A 14,530-nucleotide genomic window follows, 5' to 3' on the forward strand; every position below is an offset into this window, starting at 1 on the left:
ATCTTGATTTCTTTAGTAAGTCTTTGATAATTTTAAGTTTGAACGCCATTTTGATCACTGACCTCTTTTTTTTAATTAAAAACTAGAATTTTAAAGAATGAAACATGCTTAATTAAACACCTTCCCTTCCCATAACACCCATTTGCGAAAAACACTCTCTCTCTCTCCGGTGCTTTTTTTTAAAGTACTTGTTTTGTTAATACTTGGATGATAAGTCATCATAATCATTAAGTTTTCAAAGAGTTGCACACCGAATTTTATCGCTAGTGATTAGTATACAATGGTGCCCCCGTCGTACTCAATTCCTGGGTCTGCCTCTGCATATAATAGACTTTTGTGGTCTGTCTCTTGTGCTGACCCAAAGACGAAAAGAAGAAAATTTTAATTTCTTTTTTCTTGCTTCCCGTATATTTTTTTTTGGTTTATAGGGAAAAGATAATTAAACTTATGATCAATTTCATCACCTAACAAACCTATAAAAAGTAAATTAGACAATCATTTAGTTGCTGAATTTTAGATGTACGTAATGAAAAACGTGTCAGACTAAGAAATAAAGAAAACGATTGACCAAATTTGGGACCTTATGATTTCAATATAAGATAACTTAACACGTGTTGATATATTAATTCAACTGTCAATAAAGAAGAGGATAGTGGTCGCACATAAAAGAAAAAACAGCTAATAGTTAATGGTAATTCATAGTGCTAATGGTGTTAGATAAGACAAGTCAAGTTAGATTCACAGCTTTTTCGTCTAATCTGTAGTATTATTTTTTTTTTTTTTTAATTTTTGCATCTTGGTTTGTACAGTATTAGTTTACTTAGACATTAGACGACAACAACAACATTGAAAATGATAATAATTTTAACTTTTACTTGGTGTTAATAATGATGATGATGTTAGTTTCTCTTCAAGTATCTGCAGAAATTTTAGAAGAAATATAACTAAGAAACAATATCATTTAAGCTATGACTTTTTCAATTAGTTTTTGGAAAAGATAAGTCAGAAATAACCAAAAGTCAGTCTTGGAATTTAAACTATTGTGGTGTTTGTGAAACAAAAGGTCTCTTACATGAAATATTTTGCTTCTGTCTAGCCGACATGGAAAACTGACTAATTTGTTTCCAATGAGTCCGGAACTAAAATGTGGTTATTTTGGACTCAAACTACACAAATAGGTGATAAAAGAAAAGATCTTTTTATATATAGCGCCATAATACCTGGCGCTATATACTAACAGTAACGACACCGTTGAAGTATAGCGCCAGATATTATGGCGCTATACTGTAAAAGCTGACATGGCCAGGTATAGCGCCACAATATCTGGCGTTATATATAGATCATTAATGTATAACGCCAGGTATAGTGGCGCTATACATAGATATTTTATACCCCTCCGTCTTCCATCTCGACTCATCCTCCATTTTTAAACCCCCATCTTTCTTGGTCCCCTACCAAATACCCCGTTTCTGTCATTTTTTTAAAAGATAAATAAATTTGGGTCTCCCCGACACATAAAACTCGAAGAAAAAGGGTCCCACATTCGAGTAGAGCTTCGTGCTATTGTTGATTCACAATTCCGGGGTCAAAATTTCAATCTTTTTGCTTTTCCAAAATTCTAAATCGAGGTATTTCGATTTATTTTAAGTTGAAACATTTATAATAATGTATATTATTTGATTTGTATGTGTTCCATTTCGGTTTGTATTTTTTTTTCGAAACTAGCATGTTAAATTTATCCGAATTTAATATTAGTTTTTTCTAAAAAAATATAAATTAGTAAAATAAATTTGTCTGTTAATATCCTGATTTATATATATGTGTTTTCATGCTGTTTTTATTTTATTTGTAATTAAATTTATTTATTGTTTATGGTTAGTTTAGATTATTTTTTAGCGTAGTAAAATCCAGACCTTTTTAGTGTAGTAAAACGTAGACCCTTATAGCGTAGTAAAATTTAGAGCCGTGTAGTGTAGTAATGTGTAGTATTTTAGCTTAGAATTCCTTTTGTTTGAGTAACTTATACTGGTTGTTGAAAATGCAAACTTTGTACAATTAAGTTAATAATTGTATAAAAATCCATATATATATATTGTACAATTAAATTATTAAAAATATGAATTTAAATTATAATAAAAACACATTATTATATATATATATATATATATATATATATATATATATATATATATATATATATAATTTGTACAATTAAGTTATTAAAAAATATGAATTTACAGTTGACGACATGGACGCGACTATACATCCCGACCCCCGGACGTTGGATCTATTAGCCCTACAGCCCTAGCATAGATCCGAGTATATATGGGACGGACAGTTGCTTACGCAGACTTTCTGGTCTAGGAGAGTGGATCTATTGTGGGAGTTTTTGAGTCCTCCCCGCGTTCTACATCCCCGCGTGGTCCATTACTTGGAGGAGATGGGATTATATAGGATTATTAGGATTGGCCGGATACAGCTCGACTATGCTTTGATCACAGCCTTGATTGAGCGGTGGCGACTGGAGACGCACACTTTCCATTTGCCCATCGACGAGGCCACCATCACACTCCAGGACGCTGAGATTTTATATGGCCTGTCCGTTGATGGTTTGCCAGTTTTACTGCCTGCGACCATGAGATATTATTCGCGGCAGGCATATTGGGATATGCTGCACATGCTCACGGGTTTCATGCCGGAGGACGGGGCGGTAGCGTCTGGGTCCAGTCGTATGCAGTTGGTCCCCATTAGAGACCACCTGGTACAGATCCACCATACTATTACCGATGAGTTTGCGGAGGTGGATGTACAGCGATATACGAGGCTGCTATTGCTCCTTCTATTTGGGGGGGGAGGGGGTCTTGTTCCCGAACACTTCGGGGAACCTAGTGAGCCTCCGTTTTCTGCATCATTTGCCCGGTTCGAGGATACATCTTTGTACAGCTAGGGTGGTACTGTCATCTCATATCTGTAAAGGCAGATGTGCCGGGCTTGCATCGGCATACAGAGAGATGTTGGTGATTTTCTGCCCTTCCACAGGTGACAACATATTCAAATAATATGTCAATTAGTTACAATTTTACCTAGTTATAGTTAATCTTATACTTTACGTCAACTTTGTATGTTAGGTTTGGGTCTGGGAGCGATTTCTGTAGTTTCAGCCACCTCTACCACAGCTACCGGCTAATGTAGAAATTCCGCAACTCCCTCTAGCCTGTAGGTGGATTATGCGTCGTACTCTTGCACAAGAGTATGATGCCCATCATAATCTCCCCCTCTGCAGGGATGTGTTGGATCTGCTGGAAGACGCACAAGTGAATATCTAACTAAACTTACTTGTTATAGATTAACTTAGTGTTGTGTATACTAATGGTTTGTGTTCTTATTTGATAGTTCATCTAGACGTCGTACAACGACGAGGTGATAGGTACCCTGCCAGCGTATTGCACATTCGGCCGATATATTTGGAGGGATCCTGTCCCGCTCATATGCCTCGATATTGTCGAACACCATGCCTCTGAGCGGCTATTTCGTCAGTTTAGCCTGCCGCAACGTATACCGACTCCGCCTGCATGGCATGCTTTACATTATGAGAGGGATGATCGGTCCAGAGTGAACGACATATTTATGGCATGGCTTAACGAGCAGTTGGGTACCTGGGATAGGCGAGGGGACTTGACCCTACCTCCGCAACACTTTCCTATTCCACGTTATATGGCATGGTACTGCACTGTTTTCCGACTTTTTATCGGGAACCCAGTTCATCAGGAACACGGTCGGTACGTCCCATACGCCGGGAGACACGAGGCCTTGGTATGTTTTCTGTTATTATTAGTTATATAGCTATAATTTAGTGCCAAATATGTAGTTTATAGTTTTTACTTTGTGCAGGCGATTGGATTGCATACCGTCTATCATATGGGGCAGCAGATGCAGAGTTATGTCCACAATCTTGTGGCCATGCAGGAGTATAGTCGTCGATTCATGGATGTGGCTGCCCAGACACTGCAGCGAGCCCGATCGGATCAGTGTTTGGCACACGAGGCTGATTATATGGACCCAACGCAGTACCATCGGGGTCGTGGTATCCCACGAGCTGGTGGTGGCCGACGAGCTGGTGGTGCCAGACGATGTGGTCATGGGCGGAGAGGAGGTGGTCCCCAGCAAGGGGGCGTTGAGGCTCCTGCTGATGATGTTGTTGCTGATATGGCAGGTAGCATGCATGAGACAGACATGCCGTCTTACAGCCTTGGAATTTATCGCACTCTAGTGCCATCGCAGGTGACCCCATCGGGTCAGTTATTGATCACGAGCTCGGATATTCAAGGAGTGGATTGGGGTAGATATTTCCCAGGCCCATCTACCACTGTTGAGGATCGACCGACCCAAAATTTTTATAGTGGGTGCGGACTGATTTATGGCTCCACATCACATGCGCATGTATGAGTTTATTAGTATTAAATTTGAATTTGTGTTAACTGTAACTTATTTATTTTCTTTAACTTTATTAATTTCCTTTTTAAGGCTTCATGCGATACAACGACAGATGACTATATTCAGGATCTAAAGACGATGATGGTAAGACAATATAAATTGTTGTGAATTGTTATGTAGTTTTCTATACTAAGTTTCATATTATTATGTAGCCTTCTACTGGAGCTGACAGCACCACCGATACATGTCATCCTGAGCCGCATCCGGCTATAAGGAGACGACTTGATGATGATGATCCTGATAGCGTACCAAGGCGGGAGGGGATGCGCCTCAGGCCAGCGGCTGCATTGAGACACACCGGATGTGGGACACATTGACATGGTGTAAATAATATTTTTGTATACATTGACAATATTATTTAATCGAATATGCGCATTACTTTTTTTAGTTCTCCGTTCGTTTGATAGTTTCATAAAATAAAATTTAGTACAACACAAGCACTTAAACTTAACTTTCATTTCAATTAAAATAAAATGTAGTACAACACAAGCACTTGAACTTAACTTCTACTTCAATTAAAATAAAATTTAGTACAACACACAAGGAAAACATTACTACAGCACAAACACAATCACAAACACAAACATAGCAGGCCAACATAATAAAAATACATGAAATATGAAAAATACACTAAACACATACATGTCAATGTTTAGCCCCGGTTGCTATTTATTCTCCTCTCCAACCACTTAAATCGTTCTTCCAGTTGTTCTTTTTCGTCTTCTACCTCTTTCAGTTTCGCCTTCACCTCCGCAAGTTCCAGTTTATATTTTTTTCGATCCTTTTGTGCTTCACAATTCCATTGTGTTTTCCATTTTTCTTCTCCCACCTCCTTCAGGTTCGCCCTCAATTCTGCAATAATTATATTGCTTTCTTTTTCATGTTCTTGTTGTCTTAAACACATATTATGAAGAAACTGTAGTTGTTCTCTGTTACATTCCTGATAACATGGTTCATCAACCCATTCTTGAAAATCACAAATAGGTTCGCCGGGAACCTTGTAACACTGGTTCATATAGTGCCAGTAGCGGCGTCCAACTTCACCACCGTCCCAACAATTTTACATCAAGCATGCTTTTCCATAGTTGCACTTTGGTGGACGAAGAGGTTGAGCCATTTGTGTAATATTTGCTTTTAGTAAAAAAAACCTTACTTTTAATAAAATATTTGCTTTTAGTAAATTTTGAGCACACAACATAACTACAATGAGCCCGTTATTTATAGGCGAGACAACACCTACATAACGCACTATCTAATGGCGCTATACTTTGCGTGTTAAATATCATGATGTTGACAAGACAACTTTATGTCAGCTAGTGAGCTTTTTCAGTTCGACAAGACAACACACACATAACAGACTATCTAATGGCGCTATACTTTGCGTGTTAACTATTATGATGTTGACAAGACAACTTTATGTTAGCTGGTCAGCTTTTTCAGTTCGACAAGACAACACACACATAACGGACTATCTAACGGCGCTATACTTTGCGTGTTAAATATCATAATGTTGACAAGACAACTTTATGTCAGCTGGTCAGCTTTTTCAGTTCGACAAGACAACACACACATAATAAATATACAGATAATTTTATTAAATTATTATTTAAATAGGTAAAATGGGAAAGTACAAATAATAGTTAACAAGCATAATTTTATTTCATAAATCTTACAACATAGATATAACAACTAATTATTACAATATCAACTAATGGGTAGTTAGGTACACTAGAAGAACACCCACCACGAGCTTGATTAGTTTTGCCACCCAAACCAGCTGAAGGACATTTATGACGGTCGTGTCCTGTTTGCGAGCATATAACACATTTGCGCGCATAAACGGTGTCACTAACATCCATTTGGTTCTGTATACGTGTTCTCTTCTGCACCTGTGTTTTACGCAAATAGGACTTGTTACACACCATTTTAAATGGTTCCGGAGGCTAATAATGCTCAACACCTACTGGCTGCAACTGACCACTATATGTGTTTAGGTACTTGGAAACACTATATTGTTGATCAACATAGTTGGTGTCCGCATAACCAACACGTTGAAAACACTTGATGGTATATGAGCAAGGCATGTGGTAGATGGACCATTTCCCACAGGAGCATAACCTTACAGATTCATTTACAGTATGTACACTATTACCCCGATTATTATGGATAGCGGTGCGAACTTCAAAAACACCTCTTTCGTTATCATACAACAAAAATGAATGCCAATGTGCTCGCCATCTGTATTTCTCAAATCTCTTCATAGGCACTAGCATAAATTCAACACCCCTCTCCATCAATTCCGTTGCAGCTGCAGACCGTCGAACAAACCTCTCTGCCATTTGCTTGAACGACATCCGCACCATGGCTGTGACGGGCAATCCTCTTGCCGACTTCAATAACCCGTTGAAGGACTCTGACACGTTTGTAGTAAGAATTCCCCATCGTCTACCACCATCCGCATGCAACGTCCACTTTTCAGGGTCATGTCGCATTAACCAACGATAGGCTGCCTCGTCTTCTTGCCTTATAGAATCCATATGCCTCTGGAATTTATGCTGTTAGTGGTCTGTTGCTGCCATCCACATCAAATCATGTAAATCCTTCTTGGGATGTGCCTTCTGGAAATTGGCCTTAAAGTGTCTCACACAGTAACGGTGGTATACATAAGGTTCTTGCCATGCAGGCAAGTTCTCCACAGAACTTAATATACCACCGTGCCGATCAGATATTAGACAAATACCTGAACGCTGTTTGACAACGTGCTCTTTCATGTGGTTCAAAAACAGCGTCCACATCTCTATGCTTTCATTGGCACAAACAACAAAAGCTAGAGGAAATATTTGTCCATTAGCATCCACTGCCACAGCTATCAATAGCTTGATATCGTACTTTCCATAGACATGAGTTCCGTCTATGGATATTACTGGCCGGCAATGCGAAAAACCATCAATTGCCGGCTTAAACGCCCAAAACACGTAATTGAATATGTATTCTGGTGTTCCCGGACTCTGCTCAAGCTTTCATTCAACAACTGTCCCGGGGTTAAAGTGCTGCAGTGCGGTCATGTACTTTGGCAGAGATGCAAATGACTTATCCCAATTACCGTAGACAATTTCAAACGCTCATTTGCGCACGAAAAATGCCTTTCTTTTCGTAATGGTATGGCCATATTCCTGGTGGACCAATGTAATGCACTCTTTGATTGTATACCTTATGGACGCTTCGATATGCGGAATAAGTACAAGAGAATTCAAGTCAATATCCCAGTTGAAGTGATTCCCGTTGAATGTGTCCATTTCGCATGTGTGGGTGGGAATGTATTTACCCACTTTTCACATACCTGTCTTCTTCTTGGTCGCACGCAACATCCAATTACATGGCCAAAACCATGGCAAACAACCTTGTATACCATCGGACTTGACTCTCATACCTGCATCTCACGACACTCTTTTACGTTGTACATTTTACAAGCCCTGCTTAAGCGCGTTTTATCAGAAAAAAGCATCCCCTTTGCAAGCACCGTTGGTCTAGACTCATCCCACATTGCTGTCCGAATTTCATCAAAATCCCTTGTTAGAGTTTCCATATCCAGCACGGTTGACAAGTTATCAATGTAAGGAATCTCCCTTGAATGAAACGGCACTTCGGACTCATACACTCTTCGTCTAGGGGGGTCACTCTTCAAATCAGGTCCTTCCTCCTCATCCTGCTCATCACCATCCTCACGAAAAAAGGGTGTCTCATCTCCGGATTTATCGACATTGTTATCGTAATCACTGTTCTGTTCCTCACTCTGTGCATCTTCCAGATCCCGATGTAATACGTCGTTTTAGGTCAATTGAGTGAGTACGGGTGGTTCAACTTGCTCGTTTTCACTACATAACCAACAAAAATATAAGCTACTGAATTAATAAATGATTTCTATATGGCTATATCACTTCACTTACAAGTCGTAATGTGATGAAATTTCATGATGGACGTTTTCAATTAAGTGATGACTACCGGATGGGCCACTTGTAAAATTCATATCCGGCCAGTACTCCCTATTAAATATATGAGCGTTAATACAAATTCAATACGCCAAAAATATACATAATTAACACAAATAAAAATTGAAGTTTACCACTCGTCTTGTGAATTATGGAAAGCAGGGTATAAATTATTTTTCCGCTGCTCATTCGCCGGCGGTAATAAGTTTAAATCAAGGAAAACTCTTTCATCTGAAACCTGTCCGGCAAAAACTGCTCCATAAGAACCACCCGATGACTAGGGGTTATCTCTGCTACGCACAACCTCATTTTTTGGAACGTCTTCGACCTTCACGTACATCTCCAACATTGTGATTACAAGAAATTCCTGACATTCGTCCGGAGTCCTCAAAAAATCACTCAAAGTTTCATCATCGTCGATGTTCAACTCCGAGTAAAAAGCAACCCCTTGCGGAGTGACGGAATACGGATATCTTCCTGTTACTTTAAGTATCACTGAACGTTTCCTCACACTCAGTTTTTTGCATAACAACGATATCAATTTATCGTACTCTATTGTAAGTGGCAATTTAACATGACACTGAGCAGGTAAACTGTAGCCCACAGAGTTATTCTCCATCGCAACCTCACCCCCCCAATATAATGAAACTCTTATTCTACGCTCTTCAAACATAATTAAAAAATGCTGGAGAATTTAAGAACAATAAACGTTTCAACAAGAGGTAAAATTTTATTTGAATGAATTTCTATACAATCCTAACCTTTTTAATTAGGAAATGGCTAGCCGGTTTTTTTTTATATAGGTATAGCACCCAAAAAGTTGGCACTATACGCTTTTGAATTATTGAAGTCACGAATTATTGGTGAGGCCAGGAAAATCTATGTATATCGCCACTATACCTGGCGCTATACATTAATGATGTATATATAGCACCAGGTATTGTGGCGCTATACCTGGCCATGTCAGATTTTACAGTATAGCGCCATAATACCTGGCGCTATACTTTAATAGTACCGTTACTGTTAGTATATAGCGCAAGGTATTATGGCGCTATATATAAAAATGTCATTTTTTTTACCACCTATTTTTGTAGTTTGAGTCCAAAATAACCACATTTTGGTTCCGGACTCCCATCTATTTCATTTTTGATTCCCACTTTACATTAAAAGTTAAAGGCCAGTGATTGGTTAATATAGCATCGGCAGTACATCTCTGACCCTAACTAAACCAATTAAATATAATAATGAAAGTGTCATGTTGTTTTTCTTTTTATCTAATTACCAAAAATTTATGTTGTCATCCTCTACTCAAAATTTTCAATAATCCAAATAGAAGGTTAAGGGTGATTGGTGAATATAGCAGCACTTCTCTGACCGAAACAAACTAAATATAATAATCTAATGTCATCTGCACTTTCATTTAGGTTAATCATTAAAAGTTTTTGTCCTCCTCTGATTTAATATTTACTTAAGCATTTTAGTACCTGTTATTATATCATCAATTAAAATCAAATCATATCACTTTCCTTCCTCTTTCCAAACTTCCACTCGCTCTCCCCTGCATGTACCTATATATTTCTATATATATCATATCCACGCTTCTCTAGTTTCTCAAGCTAAGTAATTTCCTATTCTCTCATCAAAGAAAGTGCTCACAATTTAGTGTACAGAAATTAATGGAGATGGAAATGATGTTGCCATCACCACCTGCCGTTTTTAACTTGGACGACAGTGCTTGTACTACTCCTTATATAAGTGCTCCTTCAAGTCCTGAACGTTTTGATGATGGTTTTACTTTTGAATTTAGTGGATATGAGTTGGAGAAAAGCTCAATATCAGCAGCTGATGAGCTCTTTGATGGAGGAAGAATCAAGCCTTTAAGTCAAAATGAAAGTCGGGGAAGGGAAAGAACTCAAAATTCTTCAAATTCTTCAAGTCCCGTCAGAAGGCACAAAGCAACAAGGTCATTATCTCCTTGGAGAGTTTCTGATTTGCTATTATTTGATAACAATGAAAACATTGATCAAGATAACACAGCGATCTCTGCTACTGCTGCTTGTTCTTCTTCGGATTCTTCTTCAGTTTCATCATTGATATCGCTATGGAACAGAAAATGGAAACTGACAGATTTATTGCTATTCAGAAGTGCTTCTGAGAGTCGAGCAACTAGCAATACAGAAGAGTTGAACAAGTATGAGTTGGTGAAGAAAGCCCGTCAAGATAATGTTAAATCGAATAGTAGTAATGTGGGATCAGCGGTACCGAGCTCGAGGAGGAGGAAGGTACCAATTTCGGCTCATGAGTTGCATTACAAGATGAAGAGAGAAGTGTTGAAAGAGATGAAGAAGAAAACTTTCTTACCGTACAAACAAGGTTTACTTGGTTGCTCGGGGCTAGATGATCCAATTTCAATGTACATGACTCAGTCGTGAATAGCTCTGGTTGTCTCCATATGTAATTATTTGCTTAATACAGAAGAACAAACAAATGGTTTGATTGAACACCTTTTAAAGTAAAGTGTCTACCCTTAAATCGGATAACAATTAAATTTGTACGTGGTTTTAAGGATATGTAGATTGATTCAACACAAATAATCAGGAATACTAGATAAACGAGTTGAAGACAAAATGAATGATCAAACCAATCGTAATGTTACGACCTAGCCCGAACCTAGCTTGAACAATAATTTTGCCCTCGATCGGACCCTTGGTTCGAACCCAATTGTGAATGAAGAACAAACAGTTAAGTAAGAACTTTTGCAATAGCTAGAAAGGAGAAAATGAATTGGTATTGCCTTTGATTTGCGTGTTACAATGTGTGTATCAAAGGAAAAAACCTCCCCTTTATATAGTAAGAGAGTTTAATCCCTAGTACAAGTCTAAAAAGGTAAAAATCTTCCTTTCTCATTAATTACTGATCCGTAACTGACATCGAGCGAGATCCACGTCGTGATATCCGGTCAGGTACGAATATCACGGCCCTTTATCCGTCGTGTGTAACCGTTTACCGTATGTCCCGAGGTTTTAGAAATTGTTCAGTGTCCCGGGAGCGTTGCTTTATTATGCCCGTTGATGAACACATTGTTCTTCTATTATGGGTCTCGATATGAAAGGTTTCCAGCCTCGATTTCAGTCTCGTGCATCCATGCCCTTCTTCCGTTTTCATCACCGGGAAATCGGGGTATGCTATATCCTCGATTTTATTTGTATACCGATAGTTCCCTAGTTTTCTAGAGAGTAGGTTTGCCGAAACAATAAGAAATAATAGATGAACCCCAGTTTCTTCCCTCGTAAGTTATAGCTGAGATGACAGGTAGACTGAAACGTCTTATCAGTCGCGTCATTCTGACTTCGGACATTTGTCAGTCATCGGCTGGCCCTCGTCGAATGTGAAACATCGCGCACTGATTGTCGTTTCCCCTAGCCTCAACCCCTTTGACTTCTTCCACTTTCCGATTCTAGACTCTACCTTCGAACATCCTAACAGCTTTTAACTTCTCCAGATCTTCATATATTGTTCATTGAGCCTTCATATCTTCATGTTCATCTTCATACATCTTCCTTGAACCTTCAACCCAGACCTTCATAACTTCATACTATCTTCAAATCTTCATATTTTTCTTCAACCTTATATTTTTCCAGATTATAATAGCAAAAACGTCTTAGTCAGTGCCTCAGCAGGCTGCCCCTTCATCCCCCCCCAGATGCTGAGGTGAACGTTACCGAGGTGGCTCAGGAGCCCCCCATGAAGAGCTTCATACCCAGGGGATGTTCTATCAGGGACAACTTCAAGGACGAGAAAGCCTCCAGTCAAAAAGAGCGAGGCGAGGGAACATGGAGATACATATGCTCCGTCACTGAAAAACCCTACTCGTAGTCCGAGTTGATTGTAAATGGGAGGGTAAGGACATGGTCGTTTCCGCGCCCAATAACGATATTACCACTCACGTGAAGGGGTGTCTGAGTGTTTACACTTATCCCCTCACGCTCACCCCGGTGGACTCCATAGACCTTGCTTTCTGCAAAATATACAAGGTGTGCGAATCATGCTCCTCTTACGCCATTTTGTGAACAACACTGAAGCTCCTTGGTTAACCCTCGACCATCTACTCCGTCTGTACAGTCCCCGAATTTTCCGATGGGGACTGATCAAGCTCGATCGTCGAGCAAGCAAAGCTCCTTTCTCGAGCATCGACGAGGACTGAGATCGAGGCTAGCAGAGGAGGTTCGTTCGGGTGAAAATCAAAGACCCAGATTTTCCCTCCCCTCCTCTCCCTTGACTTTTTTTTGTTCCCCGAGGAGTGGAACGTATCCCATAAGAATAGTCTTTCTTGGGTACTTCTTTCTTTTTATTATTTCTCTCATTGCCTATATTTGTGGTTGTGTAGATGTTGCCCAAGTTCCTGATGCAATCCCTCGGTTCAAGGAGTGGATCGAGGTCATCTGCAAGCAGATTTCGTACTCCGAGCATGCATGGCGCAAACTTTCGAAGTTAAAATTTGAGGCCCGTTCTCATGGTGAGATTCTTCCCTAAATAGTTATCACTAGACTCTTAACTTACACAGTGCTAACCTTTTCTTTTTTCATACAGGACTACCTAAGACCATCGAACTTAGGTTGCTGGGTGAGGACGAGGATTCGTCCTTGCTTGTTGGGCCCTCCACTTTGGGATAGCCCGGGGATACCGCGAAGGAGGAGAAGAAGAAAAAAAGAAAGTCCTCGGGTTCCCCGGATCCCGAGGTGAAAAGGAAAAATAGAGTGGCCACCCGGGTTCGTAAGCCCAAGAAGATGACCCCAAAGAAGATGACCCCCGAAAAAAGATGGCTTGTGTATGAGCCCGAAGAAGATGACCTCTTCTTCGGTTATGGGTCGACCCTTAGTGACGGGGAGCAAGCGACGACCGAGAAACAGGACCATGAGGTCGATCGCCCTCTAGCTCAGGAACCTGAGAGAGAGATGGAGGTTTTGGCCTCCCTGGAAGTTGCTCCTGTTCCAAAGGAGGCGACCGGTGTCATTGACATTGTGGAGATGCTCTCCTATACCGAATCCATGCTCGAAGAAGCCAAAGCAGGCAAAGAAAAGTCAAGTGAGGGAGCGCAGGGTCCAGATGATTCCCTCAAATCATTTTTCGACGACACGAACATGGCCGCACTGGAGGACTTTTTCGAGCTTGGTAACCTGGAGGTCCCGAAAAGGACGTGCCCTCGAGAGTTGACGGGCTGAGTTCGAGCCTAAAACTAGTGAAGATATTTTTTGCTCCAAGCGTGGACCCCGAGCACAAGAGAACGGTCGTTCTCATAATCCCGGAGGATGCCCGGGTCCTCTCTGCTCCGGTTGTCATAGCCAGCTACCTCCGATGCCTTGTGACCGAGGAGGACTAGGGAAAGATGCACGAGGTGGACACGTCATGTCTTTTCAATGAGGCGCATCGGGCGCTTAACCGGGTAAGGCGTTAACCCTTTACTACCCCTTTGTAGATCCTACTTAGGTTTTTGATGTCCACTACTAGTTTCATTGTTTTACAGGCTTCAGTTCTTCACCATGAAATCTTCCTCTAGTATTTTTTGGAGATTACCTAGCTCGAGTTTGAGCTGAAAGAGAATGTCCGGAAGAAGGACATGTACATGGCTCTTAGTGAGCAACATGATGAGACCCTTAACGACATCCCGATTCTCCACACCGAGCTAGAAAAAGCTCAGAAGGAGGCCTCAACCCTGAAGTGGAACACGCTAACCTGGTTGAGAAGGTAATGATCTTTGGAGATAAAAATGAGCAGCTAGTCGTGGTGACTAACAACATGACTTTCCAGTTCCAACATAAGATAGACCTGATTAAACATATGCGGATGAGATGGACGAGGTCAAGGCCACGACCGAAGTGTGGAAGGAAAGGACGGACCTGCTAGCTTCGAAGAAGGAAGCTGCGAAGGCGGAGCTGGAATCGGTCGAGAACTAACTTTGGGGTGGTGAAGGATAAAGCCGATAAGTGGTCTCGGCTGAATGTTGATCTTTGGGCACAGCTGAGGTCGGCCATCATGGAGTGGAATGC

At 40.4% G+C, this 14,530-nt stretch overlaps 1 protein-coding gene across 1 annotated transcript; it reads left to right on the forward strand.

Moving 5' to 3' along the window:
* The first annotated feature begins 10,109 nt into the window (after nt 1-10,109).
* Nucleotides 10,110-10,984, forward strand: LOC104244746 (uncharacterized). The gene has a single exon (XM_009800256.2). It carries the CDS (start codon nt 10,160-10,162, stop codon nt 10,913-10,915), a length of 756 nt encoding a protein of 251 aa, XP_009798558.1. The 5' UTR covers nt 10,110-10,159; the 3' UTR covers nt 10,916-10,984.
* The last annotated feature ends 3,546 nt before the right edge of the window (nt 10,985-14,530 follow it).

Source organism: Nicotiana sylvestris, chromosome 3 (assembly GCF_000393655.2).
Source record: "Nicotiana sylvestris chromosome 3, ASM39365v2, whole genome shotgun sequence".
Lineage (NCBI taxonomy): Eukaryota > Viridiplantae > Streptophyta > Magnoliopsida > Solanales > Solanaceae > Nicotiana > Nicotiana sylvestris.

Coding starts and splice junctions, on each gene's coding strand:
- LOC104244746 (XM_009800256.2), top strand. CDS start 10,160: ATGGAGATGGAAATGATGTTGCCATCACCACCTGCCGTTTTTAACTTG.